This window comes from Somniosus microcephalus, chromosome 23, assembly GCF_052327205.1.
Source record: "Somniosus microcephalus isolate GS21.2 chromosome 23, FLI_Smic_1.0, whole genome shotgun sequence".
In the NCBI taxonomy this organism is placed as follows: Eukaryota; Metazoa; Chordata; class Chondrichthyes; order Squaliformes; family Somniosidae; genus Somniosus; species Somniosus microcephalus.
In genome coordinates, this window is record NC_141009.1 from 734,795 (window position 1) to 755,814 (window position 21,020).

The window sequence follows — 21,020 nt, forward strand, 5'->3', positions numbered from 1 at the left end:
GAGGTACCCACTAGTCACTGCCTGCCACTCGGAAAAAGACCCGTTTATTCCAACTCTTTGCTTCCTGTCTGCCAACCAGTTCTCTATCCAAGTCAGTACCTCACCTCCAATCCCATGTGCTTTAACTTTACACGCTAATCTCTTATGCGGGACCTTATCAAAAGCCTTCTGAAAGTCCAAATACACCACATCTACTGGCTCTCCCTTATCTATTCTACCAGTTACATCCTCAAAAATTCCAGATTAGTCAAGCATGATTTACCTTTTGTAAATCCATGTTAACTTTGTCTGATTCTACATTCCTACATTACAACAGTGACTACACTTCAAAGGAAGCACTTCATTGGCTGTAAAGCGCTTTGGAATGCAGAGATGATGACAGGCGCTAGAGAAATGCGAGTTCATTCTTTCTGTTGGCCTGTTGATGTGGGGGGGGGGGGGAATCATGATGGAGGCAACAGCAGATGTGAGAGAGGTTTAAACAGAGCCACAATACGATATTCCCGGTCACCTGTTTGCAGCCAGTCAACCGATACTCTGAGCCGTTACTGAGAAGTGCCTCTGGCCATAGGAACATCAGCCAGTCAGTTTCAGCCCCTCGTCACTGGATGGGATCAGACTTCACTGGGCTGGAAATGAAGATTTGGAGTGAAGCCCAGAGAAATTCAGTCACCAACAGCGGCTCCACATGCTGCACTCAGTGAAAGCTCATTGTTTCTCTGAGCACAGAAAATGTTTTCAATTAAACACGCTGCAGTTAGATTTTTGCATTGGGCTCGGAGAGTTGAGAGATCCACGCCTCCTGCCAGCTGCACTCGCCTCCACATAGGGGCCTGCACGGCTTCTCAGACTCCCCACAATAGGAGCCTCCCTCCAACAGCTGGCTGGGACGCTGAGATCCAGCAACACGCTGCCCCTCACCGGGACCGGCACCGGCCGCTGCCCCCTCACCAGCCGCTGCCCCTCTTACGGGGACCAGGACCAGCACGGTGCCCCTCTCCCCGGGACCAGGACCAGCACGCTGCCCCTCTCCCCGGGACCGGCACCGGCCGCTGCCCCTCTCCCCGGGACCGGCACCGGCCGCTGCCCCTCTCCCCGGGACCGGCACCGGCCGCTGCCCCTCTCCCCGGGACCGGCACCGGCCGCTGCCCCTCTCCCCGGGACCGGCACCGGCCGCTGCCCCTCTCCCCGGGACCGGCACCGGCCGCTGCCCCTCTCCCCGGGACCGGCACCGGCCGCTGCCCCTCTCCCCGGGACCGGCACCGGCCGCTGCCCCTCTCCCCGGGACCGGCACCGGCCGCTGCCCCTCTCCCCGGGACCGGCACCGGCCGCTGCCCCTCTCCCCGGGACCGGCACCGGCCGCTGCCCCTCTCCCCGGGACCGGCACCGGCCGCTGCCCCTCTCCCCGGGACCGGCACCGGCCGCTGCCCCTCTCCCCGGGACCGGCACCGGCCGCTGCCCCTCTCCCCGGGACCGGCACCGGCCGCTGCCCCTCTCCCCGGGACCGGCACCGGCCGCTGCCCCTCTCCCCGGGACCGGCACCGGCCGCTGCCCCTCTCCCCGGGACCGGCACCGGCCGCTGCCCCTCTCCCCGGGACCGGCACCGGCCGCTGCCCCTCTCCCCGGGACCGGCACCGGCCGCTGCCCCTCTCCCCGGGACCGGCACCGGCCGCTGCCCCTCTCCCCGGGACCGGCACCGGCCGCTGCCCCTCTCCCCGGGACCGGCACCGGCCGCTGCCCCTCTCCCCGGGACCGGCACCGGCCGCTGCCCCTCTCCCCGGGACCGGCACCGGCCGCTGCCCCTCTCCCCGGGACCGGCACCGGCCGCTGCCCCTCTCCCCGGGACCGGCACCGGCCGCTGCCCCTCTCCCCGGGACCGGCACCGGCCGCTGCCCCCTCTCACCGGGACCGGCACCGGCCGCTGCCCCTCTCACCGGGACCGGCACCGGCCGCTGCCCCTCTCACCGGGACCGGCACCGGCCGCTGCCCCCTCTCACCGGGACCGGCACCGGCCGCTGCCCCTCTCACCGGGACCGGCACCGGCCGCTGCCCCTCTCACCGGGACCGGCACCGGCTGCTGCCCCTCTCACCGGGACCGGCATGCTGCCCCTCTCACCAGGACCGGCACCGGCCGCTGCCCCCTCACCAGCCGCTGCCCCTCTCACGGGGACCAGGACCGGCACGCTGCCCCTCTCACCGGGACCGGCACGCTGCCCCTCTCACCGGGACCGGCACCGGCCCCTCTCACCGGGACCGGGACTGGCCGCTGCCCCTCTCACTCACTGGGCTCTCCCCAGTGCCATCTTGGGGGTGGGCGGAGCCGGGGTTGGGGCGGGGGGGCGAAGCTGGGGTTGTAGGGGGGAAATAATGAGGGAAAATGCTGCACCATTCAGCCGGCACAGACACGATGGGCCGAATGGACTCCTTCTGCGCCATAAATTTCTATGATTCTATGATTTCTCCGTAGATTAAATAGCGCATAGCCCCAGATTTCAACAACATGGAATTATACAGAATGTCCAGCACAGAAACAGGCCATTCGGCCCATCTGGTCCGTGCCGGTGTTTGTGCTCCACTCGAGCCTCCTCCCACCCTCTTCATCTCACCCCATCACCATATCCTTCTATTCCTTTCTCCCCCATGTGTTTATCCAGCTTCCCCTTAAATGCATCTGTGCTGTTCGCCTCGACCACTCGCTGTGGTAGCGAGTTCCACATTCTCACCACTCTCTGGGTAAAGAAGTTTTTCCTGAATTCCCTATTGGATTTATTGGTGACTGTCTGATATTATATTTTACATTCTATGTTACTCACCCAGACCAGTCACAGCCCAGGTGAGCAGGCTGGGGCAGCAGTGTTCCACAGATCCGTTTTGCGAGCCTTTCCCCTCAATAATCCCCCAGCTCCTGACACCGTCAGCACATCTCACACAACGGTCATAACAGGTCGCGACAGAATGCAGAATATCCCACGTCAACAGGATCCGAATGGGGGTAACAGAGCCTGGGCCATTTCCCCCCTTCCCCCCATTATCCCCCCCGCAATTACCCGGACAGCGCGTCACACCGCATTTTACAGCTCCCGATATTTAGCTTCAGTAACAGAACTGAATAAAACATTGCAAGGACATGTCTAATCCCATTACAGAGAACCAGGGACATTGACAAGCCTTAAACACCAGCTCAATCTGTACAGAGTGCTCTTCCCTCCAGCTACAGAGCTCTCCCTTAAGGTCACACTGCACTGAGAGGGGCTGAAGAGGATTCCCAGCCCAGTCAGGCTGTGCCGAAGATTCCCGCTCATCTCCCCAAATCGCTCCCACTCCCAGGCTCGCTCCCACTCCCAGCTAGCGCCCACTCCCCAGCTCGTCCCCACACCCCAGCTCGCCCCCCACTCCCCAGCTCGCCCCCCCCAGCTCGCTCCCACACCCCAGCTCGCTCCCACACCCCAGCTCGCCCCCACACCCCAGCTCGCCCCCACACCCCAGCTCGCCCCCACACCCCAGCTCGCCCCCACACCCCAGCTCGTCCCCACACCCCAGCTCGCCCCCACACTCCCCAGCTCGTCCCCACACCCCAGTTCGCCCCCACACCCCCCAGCTCGCCCCCACTCCCCCCAGCTCGCCCCCACTCCCCCCAGCTCGCCCCCACTCCCCCCAGCTCGCCCCCACTCCCCCCAGCTCGCCCCCACTCCCCCCAGCTCGCCCCCACTCCCCCAGCTCGCCCCCACACCCCAGCTCGCCCCCACTCCCCCATGCTTCACACCATGCGATTAGCAGAGGAACAGTTACTGTGCTGAAGGGATCAGAGGATGGAGAGCAGTCAAACCGTGTGAGACATTGAGAACCCCTGGGGGATGGGAGGAAGACAAGAGGAGATTAAATGCAAAACAGAGATTTCAAATAGAGGAATCCTGCCAACTCCGAGCTTCAGGGAACATCAGCACGACAAGGCCAGGAGCCCCAGGAATCGCTCCAAGTTACAGCTTCCCCCTCACCACAACGCCACGGGGCAAAGCCGGGGGTGGGGGGGAGTTCACTACTTTCAGATTCCCACATTCATCTCCTTCTCGCAGTGAACACACACCTGTCACCTGAGGCGTCACTCGAGTTCCACCTGCTCCGGGGCCACGGCGCCAGTACAAACTCGGATATTTTCCTTTCATTGCTGAGTGATAGACTAGAATGAGTGGATTATCGCTTACCTTCCCGAAGTCTCTCACATCGAAGAGGTCGAACGGGTCGAAAAGCTCACTGTTCCTCTGTCCGAATTTATCGTGACAAGCTTTGAGGAATGTTCGGATATTCTTCAGGCACAAAAACTACAATCAAAGGGGGAGGAACACAGAATGTTCAGAGAAAAGCCTCGCTTATTTACACCTGCCGCTCCCCAGTTGCTCAAAAACAGCTTAAAAATAACCAGCATCGCGAGCACCGTCACTGCGAGCAACTCGAGGCCAGAAAGCCCCGATGATGTTGGGGGGGGGGGGGGGCAGGGGAAGGATAGGGGCGTGGGAGTGGGGGTTGAGAGGGGCAGTCTGTTCACCCCCCTTCAGCCAACACTGCTCTCGGCTGGGCTGTGGCGACAGTGTCCCACGAACATCGTCACTGAGCTCATATCATGCAAAATAAAAGGCCCCAGAATCAACTCACGTCAACGGTTCAATCCCCAATCAAACCCAACAACAGTGACAGACCTGCACCCACCAGTACTGTACCCCAGTGTTATAGTGACAGACCTGCACCCACCAGTACTGTACCCCAGTGTTATACAGTGACAGACCTGTACCCACCACTACTGTACCCCAGTGTTATACAGGGACAGACCTGTACCCACCAGTACTGTACCCCAGTGTTATACAGTGACAGAACTGTACCCACCAGTACTGTACCCCCGTGTTATACAGTGTGACCTATACCCACCAGTACTGTACCCCAGTGTTATAGTGACAGATCTGTACCCACCAGTACTGTACCCCCGTGTTATACAGTGACAGACCTGTACCCACCAGTACTGTACCCCAGTGTTATACAGTGACAGACCTGTACCCACCAGTACTGTACCCGCGTTATACAGTGACAGACCTGTGCCCACCAGTACTGTACCCCAGTGTTATACAGTGACAGACCTGTGCCCACCAGTACTGTACCCCAGTGTTATACAGTGACAGACCTGTGCCCACCAGTACTGTACCCCAGTGTTATACAGTGACGGACCTGTACCCACCAGTACTGTACCCGTGTTATACAGTGACAGACCTGTACCCACCAGTACTGTACCCCAGTGTTAGTGACAGACCTGTACCCACCAGTACTGTACACCAGTGTTATACAGTGACAGACCTGTCCCCACCAGTACTGTACCTGTGTTATAGTGACAGACCTGTGCCCCAGTGTTATACAGTGACAGACCTGTCCCCACCAGTACTGTACCCCAGTGTTATACACTGACAGACCTGTACCCACCAGTACTGTACCCGTGTTACAGTGACAGACCTGTCCCCACCAGTACTGTACCCCAGTGTTATACAGTGACAGACCTGTGCCCACCAGTACTGTACCCCAGTGTTATATAGTGACAGACCTGTACCCATCAGTACTGTACCCGTGTTATAGTGACAGACCTGTACCCACCAGTACTGCACCCGTGTTATACAGTAACAGACCTGTACCCACCAGTACTGTACCCCAGTGTTATACAGTGACAGACCTGTACCCACCACTACTGTACCCCAGTGTTATACAGCGACAGACCTGTACCCACCAGTACTGTACCCCAGTGTTATAGTGACAGACCTGTACCCACCAGTACTGTACCCCAGTGTTATACAGTGACAGACCTGTACCCACCAGTGCTGTGCCCCAGTGTTATACACTGACATACCTGTACCCACCAGTACTGTACCCCAGTGTTATACAGTGACAGACCTGTACCCACCAGTACTGTACCCCAGTGTTATACAGCGACAGACCTGTACCCACCAGTACTGTACCCCAGTGTTATACAGCGACAGACCTGGACCCACCAGTACTGTACCCCAGTGTTATACAGTGACAGACCTGTACCCACCAGTACTGTAACCCAGTGTTATACAGTGACAGACCTGTACCCACCAGTACTGTACCCCAGTGCTATACAGTGACAGACATGTACCCACCAGTACTGTACCCCAGTGTTAGTGACAGACCTGTACCCACCAGTACTGTACCCGTGTTATTCAGTGACAGACCTGTACCCACAATACTGTACCTGTGCTATACAGTGACACACCTGTGCCCACCAGTACTGTACCCGTGTTATACAGTGACAGACCTGTACCCACCAGTACTGTACCCCAGTGTTACAGTGACAGACCTGTACCCACCAGTGACAGACTTACAGGAACCCTGGCTGATTTCTCCTCTCTCTAACCCAGGGGTCACTGGGCAGTGATCAGGAGCGAGAACCCTGGCTGATTTCCCCTCTCTCTAACCCAGGGGTCACTGGACAGTGATCAGGAGCAGGAACCCTGGCTGATTTCCTCTCTCTCTAACCCAGGGGTCACTGGGCAGTGATCAGGAGCAGGAACCCTGGCTGATTTCCCCTCTCTCTAACCCAGGGGTCACTGGACAGTGATCAGGAGCAGGAACCCTGGCTGATTTCCTCTCTCTCTAACCCAGGGGTCGCTGGGCAGTGATCAGGAGCAGGAACCCTGGCTGATTTCCCCTCTCTCTAACCCAGGGGTCACTGGGCAGTGATCAAGAGCAGGAACCCTGGCTGATTTCCCCTCTCTCTAACCCAGGGGTCACTGGGCAGTGATCAAGAGCAGGAACCCTGGCTGATTTCCCCTCTCTCTAACCCAGGGGTCACTGGGCAGTGATCAGGAGCAGGAACCCTGGCTGATTTCCCCTCTCTCTAACCCAGGGGTCACTGGGCAGTGATCAAGAGCAGGAACCCTGGCTGATTTCCCCTCTCTCTAACCCAGGGGTCACTGGGCAGTGATCAGGAGCAGGAACCCTGGCTGATTTCCCCTCTCTCTAACCCAGGGGTCACTGGACAGTGATCAGGAGCAGGAACCCTGGCTGATTTCCCCTCTCTCTCTAACCCAGGGGTCACTGGACAGTGATCAGGAGCAGGAACCCTGGCTGATTTCCCTCTCTCTAACCCAGGGGTCACTGGACAGTGATCAGGAGCAGGAACCCTGGCTGATTTCCCCTCTCTCTAACCCAGGGGTCACTGGGCCCGTTGTCGCTCCCCTGACTGAGATCAGACAACTCGGCACAGACCGAGAGATGGCGAGGGGGGCGGGGCACTGAAACGTGGGACCTCCTGGGATGTGTGCCTCAGTACCACAATGGCAGTAATTTTACCCAAAATGCAACACAGGACGAGACAGAGTGAGGGACGAACCTTTCAAAACAGGCGCAAGCAGCAGGAACGCAATCTACCAATCTACAAGATAACCGCACGGATTCACAGGAGCTCAAAATGGTTTGAAAGCTCATTTGATAGGTTAATAAAATGGCTAATCGGTTAATAAAACTGCTGGAATGTGAAGGGAATTCAAACTCTGACAAAGGGCTGATTATCTCTCCCATCTCAACACAGAGCACAACGATCCCATTTACATAAAGCAGGGTAAGCAGCAGCCAGTCACAGCTCACGGAAACTGGTCTCAAATTAAAATCAGGAACTTTCCTAAAGAGAGTGAATGAAGGCTGTTGGCAGGAGGTCTGCAATCAAGTGAAGGCAGTCACTGTCTCGAGCAGTCAGAGTCAGAGAGTCATTAAGGCATAGAAGGAGGCCATTCGGCCCATCGGTCCATGCCGGCTCACTGTAGAGCAAGCCAGTCAGTCCCATTTTCCCGCTCTATCCCCATAGTCCTGCAAGTTTATTTCCCGCAAGTGCCTGTCCAATTTATTTTTGAAATCATTGATCGTCTCCACTTCCACCACCCTCATCAGCAGCGAGTTTCAGGTCATTACCACTCGCTGTGTAAAAAAGTTCTTCCTATCCCTTGCCCAAAACCTTAAATCTGTGTCCCCTCGTCCTTGTACCATCAGCCTATCTGAACCAATCATAATCTTGTACACCTCTATCAAATCTCCCCTCAACCTCCTTTGTGCCAAGGGGAACAAACCCAGCTTCTCCAACCTAACTTTGTAGCTATAATTCCTCAACCCTGGAACCATTCTGGTAAATCTCCTCTGCACCCTCTCAAGGGCCTTCACATTCTTCTTAAAGTGTGGTGACATGAACTGGACGCAATACTCTAGTTGTGGCCTAACCAGAGCTTTATAAAGATTCAGAATAATTTCCCTGCTTTTGTACTCAATACCCCTGTTTATGAAGCCCAAGATCCCATATGCTTTGCTAACCACTCTCTCAATCTGTCCTGCCACCTTCAAAGTTCTATGGATATGAACGCCCAGGTCCCTCTGTCCCTGCACACTCTTTAAAACTGTGTTATTAAGTGTATATTGCCTCTCCCTGTTACTTCTGCCAAAATGCATCACCTCACACTTCTCTGTATTAAATTCCATCTGCCACTTGTCTGCCCATTCTGCTAGCCTTTCTATGTCCTGTTGCAGTTGATTGGTATCCTCCTCACTGTTTACCACACCTCCAAAGTTTGGTGACATTGGCAAATTTTGAAATTTTACTCTGTTTTCCAATATCCAAGTCATTTATATATATAAAAAAGTGGCCCCAGCACTGGCCCTTGGGGAACACCACTGTCTACCATCCTCCAATCTAAAAAACAGCCATTTACCACAACTCGCTGTTTTCTGTCCTTAAGCCAATTCCTTATCCAAGCTGACACTGACCCACCTATTCCATGAGCTTCAAATTTGTTAACCAGCCTTCTATAGAAACATAGAAAAATAGCAGGAGTCGGCCATTCGGCCCTTCGAGCCTGCTCGGCCATTCAATATGATCATGGCTGATCCTCTATCTCAATACCATATTCCCTCTCTCTCTCCATACCCCTTGATGCCTTTTGCATCCAGAAATCTATCTATCGCCTTCTCAAATATAGTCAGTGACTTGGCCTCCACAGCCTTCGGTGGTAGAGAATTCCACAGGTTCACCACCTTCTGAGTGAAGAAATTTCTCCTCATCTCAGTCCTAAATGCCCTACCCCATATCCTGAGACTGCAACTCCTCGTTCTCGACCCCCCAGCCAGGGGAAACATCCTCCCTGCATCCAGTCTGTCTAGCCCTGTCAGAATTTTATACGTTTCAATGAGATCCCCTTTCATTCTTTTAAACTCTAGTGAATGCAGGTCTAGTCGACCCAATCTCTCCTCATACAACAGTCCTGCCATCCCAGGAATCAGTTTGGTGAACCTTCGCTGCACTCCCTCTATGGTAAGTACAGGTAGGCTATCCTTTGTCCGAAAACCTCGGGACCAGCCGTGTTTCGGTTTTCGGAAAATTTCGGATTTCAGAAGGTATTTTATAAGACTGGGAAATTTGTCGGGGGGGGGGGGGTCGGCAGGGGGGTCGGGGGCGGGGGTCGGGGTCGTGCGCACGACTTACGCTGAACGAAAACACTTTCGGTTTTCAGAGGATTTCGGTTTTTGGAAGTGCGGATGAAGGATACACTATCCCTTATCCGAAAGGGTGGGGGTCGGCGGGGGGGAAAAGAATATCGGACAGGCCGCTGCAGCTATCGGACGGGCCGCTGTATTGTTGGGTTCACTCTCCCGGTACCTCCTTCACACTGCCCGGCTCGGCCTGCAATCTCCTACCCAGGAGGGAACTCAGTGACCCTCTGCCCTGCTCAGCGTAAGTCGTGCGCCACTCTGGTCATGTCGTGCGCACGACTTACGCTGAACGAAAAAACCTTCGGTTTTTAGAGGGTTTCGGTTTTCGGAAGTTCGGATAAAGGATAGTCTACCTTTATATCCTTTCTTAGGTAAGGAGACCAAAACTGCACACAGTACTCCAGGTGTGGTCTCACCAAGACCCTGTACAACTGTAGTAAGACATCCTTGCTCCTGTACTCGAATCCTCTTGCAATGAAGGCCAACATACCATTTGCCTTCCTAACTGCTTGCTGCACCTGCATGTTTGCTTTCAGTGACTGGTGTACAAGGACACCCAGGTCCCTCTGTACATCAACATTTCCCAAACTATCACCATTTAAATAATACTCTTTCTGTTTTTCCTACCAAAGTGGATAACTTCACATATATCCACTTTATACTGCATCTGCCATGTATTTGCCCACTCACTGAACTTATCTAAATCGCCTTGAAGCCTCTTTACATCCTCCTCACAACTCACAATCCCACTTAGTTTTGTGTCATTAGCAAACTTGGAAATATTACATTTGGTTCCCTCATCCAAATCATTGATATATATTGTGAATAGCTGGGGCCCAAGCACTGATCCCTGCGGTACCCCACCAGTTACAGCCTGCCAACCCGAAAAAGACCCATTTATTCCTATGTGGTACTTTGTCAAACGCTTTCTTAAAATCCATGTAGACAACATCCACTGCATTCCCTTCATCAATCATCTCTGTTACTTCATCAAAACATTCAATTAGATTCGTCAAACATGATCTGCCGTTTACAAATCTGTGTTGGCTCTCTTATTAATGTAAACCTCTCCAAGTGCCTGTTCATTTTTTTCCTGATTATTGTTTCTAAAACCTTACCCACCACTGATGTTAAACTGCCCGGCCTGTAGTTACTAGGATTGTCCTTACACCCTTTCTTCAACAAGGGTGTCACATTTTCCACTTTCCAATCCTCTGGCACCTCCCCCGTATCTAGGGAAGATTGGAAAATTATGGCAAGCCCTTCTGTTATCTCCTCCCCCAATTCCCTTAGCAACCTGGGATGCAAGCCATCTGGATCAGGAAACTTATCCACTCTAAGCATACCCAGCCTTTCCAGTACATCCTGCTGATCAATCTTCACCCCATCCATGACCTTTTGTCAACATCCTCTCAGTAAACACCAATACAAAGTACTCATGAAGTATTCTCGCCTTGCCCTGCGGCTCGAAGAATAGATCACCTTCTTTGTCCCGAATAGGGCCCACCCTGCCGCTTACTGTTTACATGCCGGGAGAAGATTTTTGGGTTCCCTTTTACGTTAACTGCCATTCTATTCTCAAATTCTCTCTTTGCCAATCTTATTTTCCTCCTCACTTCGCCTAACTTATGGTCTGGTTCTAACTTGAAGAATTCATCTGACATGCATCATACACCCTTTTTTTTAGTTTCATCATATTCTCTATCTTCCTCATCATCCTTGGAGCCCTGGCTTTGGTTCCCCTACCTTTCCCTCTGGTTGGAATGTACCGAGCCTGTACCTGAAACATCTCCGCCTTAAAGATCACCCATTGTTCTGTTGCAGTTTTTCCTGCCAATCTTTGGTTCCATTTTACCCTGGCTAGATCCCCTCATCCCATTGAAGCTAGCCCTCTTCCAATTTAGAATTTCTACTTTAGATTGTTCCTTGTTCTTCGCCATTACTAATCTAAACCTTATGATACGATGATCACTCTTATCCAACTGTTCTCCCACAGACACTTGGCCCACCTCATTCCCCCACACCAAATCCAGCAATGCCTCCTTCCTAATTGGGCCGAGAACATACTGGTCAAGGAAGTTCTCCTGAAAACATTTCAGAAATTCCTCCCCCTCCTTTCCCTTTACTCTAACGTTATTCCAATCGATATTTGGGTAATTAAAGTCCCCCAACATCACCACTCTATAGCTCTTGCATATCCCTGCAGATTTGCTCCTCTATCTCTCTCTCGCTATTTGGAGGCCTATAGAATACCCCCAATAGCGTGATCAAACCCTTTTTGCTTCTCAACTCTAACCAAATGGATTCTGTCCTTGCCCCCTCCAGGAGACCCTCCCTTTCCAACACGACAATGTCTTCCTTAATCAGCACTGCCACCTCACCTCCCTTTTTTCCTTCCCTATCTTTTCTGAACACCTTGTACCCTTGAATATTAAGCCACGTTTCCGTTATTGCCACAACATCATATTCCCACACGGCTAATTGTGCTTGTAGCTCGCCATCCTTATTCACCACACTTAGTGCAGGCGGCTGTTCTGTGGAACAACAGCCATTCTGTCGAGTTGTACCGGAGCCACAGTCAGCGGGCGGTGAATTTACACACCAACCCTCGGGCTGGTAGACGGTGCTGGCCAGGCAGGGCTGGGGTAAAGCTCGGATTTCCCTCAATGTTCCAGTGAAGACCTCTAATATAATCGGCAGAACCCAACAGATTGCAGGGATGAAGATTTCACATCTCACCGACTGGAGACCATGAATGTGGAACATCGCTCACCGATTGAAGCGGGGGGAAGGGGGAGGAGAGTGGGGCCAAGGAGGAGGGGCATCAGCTCCGGGTGGACTGGATGGCATTGATCGGAAATTAATCAACATCATCGGCCACAACCCGACACCTCCACTCACCTCACAGGGAGACGATGGATTCCCCTCAGAAGGTAAAACTAGAGAGGGTGAACCTTTTCAACACTGGCCTCACTCGAGGGAATGGACGGGTGATTCGGTTGCTAATGGGCCGAGTGTAAATGGCACACCAGCTGCCGTGCACAGCAGCAGGTCCCAGGTTCCAGCGCTGCACCATGCTCGGTCAACCCACCTCTTTCGGACAGCAGTAGGGACATCATTGCCCTGTGTTTGGGAGGTGAACTCAGCCAGGCTCCTGCCCATGATCGCTGATCAATGAACCCACCGGGAATTGTGGCCACTGGGTCAGGACAACTTTGGGCCTGAGTGTGAGGCCCTCCAGTCAAACAACCGGCTGACACTCAAACTGTCTTTAGATCATACATGAAGAATAGCCAGAGGTCATCCAGTGCCCATGGAACCCTTACCGCAGTGAGAGTCAGCACCCGTGCAACCCGTACCCCAGGGGGAGTCAGTATCTGTGGAGCCCATAGCCCATTACAGCCTTGGTCCAAACATGGACAAAGGAGCTGAATTCCAGAGGTGAGGTGAGAGTGACTGCCCTTGACATCAAGACAGCATTTGACCGAGTGTGGCATCAAGGAGCCCTAGTGAAACTAAAGTCAATGGGAATCGGGGGGGAAAACGCTCCACTGGCTGGAGCCATACCTAGCACAAAGGAAGATGGTTGTGGTTGTTGGAGGTCAATCATCACAGCCCCAGGACATCGCTGCAGGAGTTCCTCAGGTCAGTGTCCTAGGCCCAACCATCTTCAGCTGTTTCATCAATGACCTTCCCTCCAACATAAGGTCAGAAATGGGGAAGTTCGCTGATGACTGCAGTGTTCGATGCCAGTAACAACTCCTCAGATAATGAAGCAGTCCATACCCGCATGCAGCAAGACCTGGACGATGTTCAAGCTTGGGCTGATAAGTGGCAGGTAATATTCGCGCAACAGAAGTGCCAGGCAATGACTATCTCCAACAAGCAAGAGTCTAAACACCTCCCCTTGACATTCAAGAGTATTACCATCGCCAAATCCCCCACCAACAACATCCTGGGGGTCACCATTGACCAGAAACTTAACTGGACCAGCCACATAAATACTGTGGCAACAAGAGCAGGTCAGAGGGTGGGTATTCTGCGGCGAGTGTCTCACCTCCTGACTCCCCAAAGCCTTTCCACCATCTACGAGGCACAAGTAAGGAGTGTGATGGAATACTCTCCATTTGCCTGGTTGAGTGCAGCTCCAACAACACTCAAGAAGCTCAACACCATCCAGGACAAAGTAGCCCGCTTGATTGGCACCCCATCCACCACCTTGATTTGGACAGGTTGGGTGATTATACTGCATCTGCCATGCATCTGCCCAATGTGGATAAATGCGAGGTTATCCACTTTGGTGGCAAAAACAGGAAGGCAGATTATTATCTGAAAGGCAATAGATTGGGAGAAGGGGAAGTGCAACGAGACCTGGGTGTCCTTGTGCACCAGTCGCTGAAGGTAAGCATGCAGGTGCAGCAGGCAGTTAAGAAGGCAAATGGTATGTTGGCCTTCGTAGCGAGAGGGTTCGAGTACAGGAACAAGGATGTCTTGCTGCAGTTGTACAGGGCCTTGGTGAGACCGCACCTTGAGTATTGTGTGCAGCTTTGGTCGCCTTATCTGAGGAAGGATGTTCTTGCCATGGAGGGAATGCAGCGAAGATTCACCAGACTGATACCTGGGATGGCAGGAATGATGTATGAAGAGAGATTGGGTCGATCAGGCTTATATTCGCTAGAGTTTAGAAGAATGAGAGGGGATCTCATTGAAACATATAAAATTCTAACAGGACTAGACAGACTAGATGCAGGAAGGATGTTCCCGATGGCGGGGGAGTCCAGAACCAGGGGTCACAGTCTAAGGATAAGGGGTAGGCCATTTAGGACAGAGATGAGGAGGAATTTCTTCACCCAGAGAGTGGTGAACCTGTGGAATTCTCTACCACAGAAGGCAGTTGAGGCCAATTCATTAAATATATTCAAGAAGGAGTTAGATATATTTCTTAAAGCTAAAGGGATCAAGGGATATGAGGAGAAGGCAGGGATGATCAGCCAAGATCTCATTGAATGGTGGAGCAGGCTCGAGAGGCCGAATGGCCGACTCCTATCTTCTATGTTTCCATGTTAAATATTCACTCCCTCCACCACTGGCGTACCGTGGCTGCAGTCTGTACCATCTACAAGATGCACTGCAGCAACTCCCAAACCTGCGAACTCTTCCACCTAGAAGGACAAGGGCAACAGGTGCATGGGAACATCATCAACTCCAAGTTCCCCTCCATGTCACACACCATCCTAACTTAAAAGTATATCGCCGATCCTTCATCGTCGCTGGAGCAAAATCCTGGAACTTCCTCCCTAACACCACTGTGGGAGCACCTTCACCACACTGACTGCAGCGGTTCAAGGCGGCGGCTCACCACCACCTTCTCAGGGACAACTAGGGATGGGCAATAAATGCCGGCCTTGTCAGCGATGCCTAGGTCCCATAAACGAATTTTAAAAAACCTGTACGCCAGTGACAGTCAGTGTGTGTGGAACCCGTACCCCAGTGAGAGTCAGTGTCTGCGGAACCAGTACCCCAGTGAGAGTCAGTGTCTGCGGAACCCGTACCCCAGTGAGAGTCAGTGTGTGTGGAACTCGTACCCCAGTGAGAGTCAGTGTCTGTGGAACCCGTACCCCAGTGAGAGTCAGTGTCTGTGGAACCCGTACCCCAGTGAGAGTCAGTGTCTGTGGAACCCGTACCCCAGTGAGAGTCAGTGTCTGTGGAACCCGTACCCCAGGGAGAATCAGTGTCTGTGGAACCCGTACCCCAGTGAGAGTCAGTGTCTGTGGAACCCGTACCCCAGTGAGAGTCAGTGTCTGCGGAACCCGTACCCCAGGGAGAATCAGTGTCTGTGGAACTCGTACCCCAGTGAGAGTCAGTGTCTGTGGAACCCGTACCCCAGTGAGAGTCAGTGTGTGTGGAACCCGTACCCCAGTGAGAGTCAGTGTCTGCGGAACCCGTACCCCAGTGAGAGTCAGTGTCTGTGGAACCCGTACCCCAGTGAGAGTCAGTGTGTGTGGAACCCGTACCCCAGTGAGAGTCAGTGTCTGTGGAACCCGTACCCCAGTGAGAGTCAGTGTCTGCGGAGCCCGTACCCCAGTGAGAGTCAGTGTCTGTGGAACCCGTGCCCCAGTGAGAGTCAGTGTCAGTGGAACCCGTACCCCAGTGAGAGTCAGTGTCTGCGAAACCCGTACCCAAGTGAGAGTCAGTGCCTGTGGAACCTGTACCCCAGTGAGAGTCAGTGTGTGTGGAACCCGTACCCCAGTGAGAGTCAGTGTCTGTGGAACCCGTACCCCAGTGAGAGTCAGTGCCTGTGGAACCCGCACCCCAGTGAGAGTCAGTGTCTGTGCAACCCGTACCCCAGTGAGAGTCAGTGTGTGTGGAACCCGTACCCCAGTGAGAGTCAGTGTCTGTGGAACCCGTACCCCAGTGAGAATCAGTGTCTGTGGAACCCGTACCCCAGTGAGAGTCAGTGTCTGTGGAACCTGTACCCTAGTGAGAGTCAGTGTCTGTGGAACCTGTACCCTAGTGAGAGTCAGTGTCTGTGGAACCCGTACCCCAGTGAGAGTCAGTGTGTGTGGAACCCGTACCCCAGTGAGAGTCAGTGTCTGTGGAACCCGTACCCCAGTGAGAGTCAGTGTCTGTGGAACCCGTACCCCAGTGAGAGTCAGTGTGTGTGGAACCCGTACCCCAGTGAGTCAGTGTCTGTGGAACCTGTACCCCAGTGAGAGTCAGTGTCTGTGGAACCTGTACCCTAGTGAGAGTCAGTGTCTGTGGAACCCGTACCCCAGTGAGAGTCAGTGTCTGTGGAACCTGTACCCTAGTGAGAGTCAGTGTCTGTGGAACCCGTACCCCAGTGAGAGTCAGTGTCTGTGGAACCCGCACCCCAGTGAGAGTCAGTGTCTGTGGAACTGTACCCCAGTGAGAGTCAGTGTCTGCGGAACCCATACCCCAGTGAGAGTCAGTGTCTGTGGAACTCGTACCCCAGTGAGAGTCAGTGTGTGTGGAACCCGTGCCCCAGTGAGAGTCAGTGTCAGTGGAACCCGTACCCCAGTGAGAGTCAGTGTCTGCGAAACCCGTACCCAAGTGAGAGTCAGTGCCTGTGGAACCTGTACCCCAGTGAGAGTCAGTGTGTGTGGAACCCGTACCCCAGTGAGAGTCAGTGTCTGTGGAACCCGTACCCCAGTGAGAGTCAGTGCCTGTGGAACCCGCACCCCAGTGAGAGTCAGTGTCTGTGCAACCCGTACCCCAGTGAGAGTCAGTGTGTGTGGAACCCGTACCCCAGTGAGAGTCAGTGTCTGTGGAACCCATACCCCAGTGAGAATCAGTGTCTGTGGAACCCGTACCCCAGTGAGAGTCAGTGTCTGTGGAACCTGTACCCTAGTGAGAGTCAGTGTCTGTGGAACCCGTACCCCAGTGAGAGTCAGTGTGTGTGGAACCCGTACCCCAGTGAGAGTCAGTGTCTGTGGAACCCGTACCCCAGTGAGAGTCAGTGTCTGTGGAACCCGTACCCCAGTGAGTCAGTGTCTGTGGAACCTGTACCCCAGTGAGAGTCAGTGTCTGTGGAACCTGTACCCTAGTGAGAGTCAGTGTCTGTGGAACCCGTACCCCAGTGAGAATCAGTGTCTGTGGAACCCGTACCCCAGTGAGAGTCAGTGTCTGTGGAACCTGTACCCTAGTGAGAGTCAGTGTCTGTGGAACCCGTACCCCAGTGAGAGTCAGTGTGTGTGGAACCCGTACCCCAGTGAGAGTCAGTGTCTGTGGAACCCGTACCCCAGTGAGAGTCAGTGTCTGTGGAACCCGTACCCCAGTGAGTCAGTGTCTGTGGAACCTGTACCCCAGTGAGAGTCAGTGTCTGTGGAACCTGTACCCTAGTGAGAGTCAGTGTCTGTGGAACCCGTACCCCAGTGAGAGTCAGTGTCTGTGGAACCCGCTCCCCAGTGAGAGTCAGTGTCTGTGGAACTGTACCCCAGTGAGAGTCAGTGTCTGTGGAACTGTACCCCAGTGAGAGTCAGTGTCTGTGGGAGAAAATATTAAGGTTAAACGTGAACAGGTTTGGTTTGTGGAACAGCAGCTAAATTGCGGGGAGTTCCCGGGCGGCTGAAAGCAGACAGGGTCTACGGTGAAACGTTTTCTACTCCTGAATTGATTAAAAGACGGATTGCTCTGCCCTGCTCATGTTTCACATTCTGCAGTTAGTGTTTTAGATGAAGAGCTGCTCGGCCTCACCTCACGCACACAACATAAAGACTGAGCGCTCTCAGTGAGCTGTGTCTAGACTGAGCGCTCTCAGTGAGCCGTGTCTAGACTGAGCGCTCTCAGTGAGCCGTGTCTAGACTGAGCGCTCTCAGTGAGCCGTGTCTAGACTGAGCGCTCTCAGTGAGCCGTGTCTAGACTGAGCGCTCTCAGTGAGCCGTGTCTAGACTGAGCGCTCTCAGTGAGCCGTGTCTAGACTGAGCGCTCTCGGTGAGCTGTGTGTCTAGACTGAGCGCTCTCGGTGAGCCGTGTGTCTAGACTGAGCGCTCTCGGTGAGCTGTGTGTCTAGACTGAGCGCTCTCAGTGAGCTGTGTGTCTAGACTGAGCGCTCTCAGTGAGCCGTGTCTAGACTGAGCGCTCTCAGTGAGCCGTGTGTCTAGACTGAGCGCTCTCGGTGAGCTGTGTCTAGACTGAGCGCTCTCGGTGAGCTGTGTGTCTAGACTGAGCGCTCTCAGTGAGCCGTGTCTAGACTGAGCGCTCTCGGTGAGCCGTGTCTCGACTGAGCGCTCTCGGTGAGCCGTGTCTAGACTGAGCGCTCTCGGTGAGCTGTGTGTCTAGACTGAGCGCTCTCAGTGAGCCGTGTCTAGACTGAGCGCTCTCGGTGAGCCGTGTCTAGACTGAGCGCTCTCGGTGAGCCGTGTCTAGACTGAGCGCTCTCGGTGAGCTGTGTGTCTAGACTGAGCGCTCTCACTGAGCTGTGTCTAGACTGAGCGCTCTCGGTGAGCCGTGTCTAGACTGAGCGCTCTCGGTGAGCTGTGTCCAGACTGAGCGCTCTCACTGAGCTGCGTCTAGACTGAGCACTCTCACTGAGCTGTGTCTAGACTGAGCGCTCTCACTGAGCTGTGTCTAGACTGAGCGCTCTCGGTGAGCCGTGTCTAGACTGAGCGCTCTCACTGAGCTGTGTCTAGACTGAGCGCTCTCACTGAGCTGTGTCTAGACTGAGCGCTCTCACTGAGCTGTGTCTAGACTGAGCGCTCTCACTGAGCTGTGTGTCTCGACTGAGCGCTCTCACTGAGCTGTGTCTAGACTGAGCGCTCTCACTGAGCTGTGTCTAGACTGAGCGCTCTCACTGAGCTGTGTGTCTAGACTGAGCGCTCTCACTGAGCTGTGTCTAGACTGAGCGCTCTCACTGAGCTGTGTGTCTAGACTGAGCGCTCTCACTGAGCTGTGTCTAGACTGAGCGCTCTCACTGAGCTGTGTCTAGACTGAGCGCTCTCACTGAGCTGTGTCTGGACTGAGCGCTCTCACTGAGCTGTGTCTAGACTGAGCGCCCTCACTGAGCTCTATCCAGATTGTACACAACAGCTCAGCTCAGAGACCAGGCCTGCCACGTGTCACGGGAAGGAAGCGCAATGTGTTAATGATGGAGAGACATGCGCAGATATCTGAGCGAGCTCCACCCAGCACATCAAATAATCAGCAGCACGGCCGAGGCTGCAGTGGAACAGGATCTGGTCAAAGCAAGGGTTCAGGCTCATGAAATCCCAGTACCTTACATACGGAGCGCTGCTGTGTGTTCACACGGCATTTCAGCCCCCGAATGAACTCATAGGTGTGGGAACATCAAACGTATTTCCCAAAACATATAAGAAACAGGAGCAGGAATTGGTCATTGGCCCTTCGAGCCTGCTCCGCCATTCAATGAGATCATGGCTGATCTTCGACCTCAACACTTTCCTGCACTATCCCCATATCCCTCGATTCCCTCAATATTCAAAAATCTATCGATCTCTGTCTTGAATATACTCAACGACTGAGCCTCCACAGCCCTCTGTGGTAGAGAATTCCAACGATTCCCCACCCTCTGAGTGAAGAAATTTCTCCTCATCTCAGTCCTAAATGGCCGACCCCTTATTCTGAGACTGTGACCCCTGGTTCTAGACTCCCCGGCCAGGGGAAACATCCTCCCTGCATCTACCCTGTCAAGCCCTGTAAGAATTTTGTATGTTTCAATGAGATCACCTCTCATTCTTCTATTCTGCTAGTTACAACCTCAAAAAACTCTTAACAGATTTGTCAAACACGATTTCCCTTTCATAAATCCGTGTTGACTCTGTCCAATCCTATTATGATTTCCGAAGTGCCCTGTAACCACATCCTTAATAATAGATTCTCGCATTTTCCCTACGACTGATGTCAGGCTAACTGGTCTGTATTTTTGCAGGAGATCCCATTGTTACTGGAGAAGAGGATTATCTAAATTTACTTACTTTACTAGCGGCCGAAAGAAAAATGAATCACACAACCTGACAAGGAATCCGGGGACTCAGACTGAGGGTTCTCGTTTCTTATTATGAATTATATGTTATTTTATTACGCTTTGATTTATGACTAAAGTTATTTGTTTTCTGTCATTTTAAATGCCTAATATTTGCTACTTGTAGGGATGGGAGGAGTCTCGAGTGGAGCATAAACAGCAGCATAGGCCCATTGGGCCGAATGGCCTGTTTCTGTGCTGTACATTCTGTGGGATTCTGTGGGCAGAGGTCTCCAGGAGCTGATGGCTGCTCGATCACAGCAACAGTGCACAGGCTCCTGAAATAATCTTCAAACGTCAGATGCCACAATCCCTAATTAATACATTGGTCCGAGTACTTGACAACACGATTTTACTGTGTTAAAAATCACAAATTGTAAAAATGACAGCACAGCAGGAGCCCATTGGGCCCATCGTGCCTGTGCCAGCTCTTTGGTCGAGTTATCCAATGACTCCCACACCCCACACCCTCTGCCCCATAGCCAATTTTGCCAATTCCATTTTGAAAGTTACCCTGTCTGAGCACATTAATGAGAACTGGAGGGGTCGATTGATCACTGAGCAGCTAAAACCCCTCCAACTTGGCTCCAGAGACTTGAGTCCATGGTCCAGGCTGGCACTCCAGTGCAGTACTGAGGGAGTGCCGCACTGTCGGAGGGGAAGTACTGAGGGAGCACCGCACTGTCGGAGGGGCAGTACTGAGGGAGCGCTGCACTGTCGGAGGGTCAGTACTGAGGGAGCACCGCACTGTCGGAGGGTCAGTACTGAGGGGGTGCTGCACTGTCGGAGGGGCAGTACTGAGGGAGCACCGCACTGTCGGAGGGTCAGTACTGAGGGGGTGCTGCACTGTCGGAGGGGCAGTACTGAGGGAGAGCTGCACTGTCGGAGGGGCAGTACTGAGGGAGTGCCGCACTGTCGGAGGGGCAGTACTGAGGGAGCGCCGCACTGTCGGAGGGGCAGTACTGAGGGAGTGCCGCACTGTCGGAGGGGCAGT

General features: G+C 53.6%; 1 protein-coding gene across 7 annotated transcripts in view; it reads right to left on the bottom strand.

Annotated features, from left to right (window-relative positions):
• Window positions 1-21,020, bottom strand: part of vav2 (vav guanine nucleotide exchange factor 2) — a 271,817-nt gene that overhangs the window by 211,980 nt on the left and 38,817 nt on the right. For all 7 annotated transcript variants that reach the window (XM_085965171.1, XM_085965168.1, XM_085965170.1 and 4 more), the window contains exon 2: window positions 4,203-4,319. In XM_085965171.1, coding sequence (XP_085821297.1) covers window positions 4,203-4,319 — 117 coding nt within the window. The remainder of the gene's footprint in view (window positions 1-4,202; window positions 4,320-21,020) is intronic.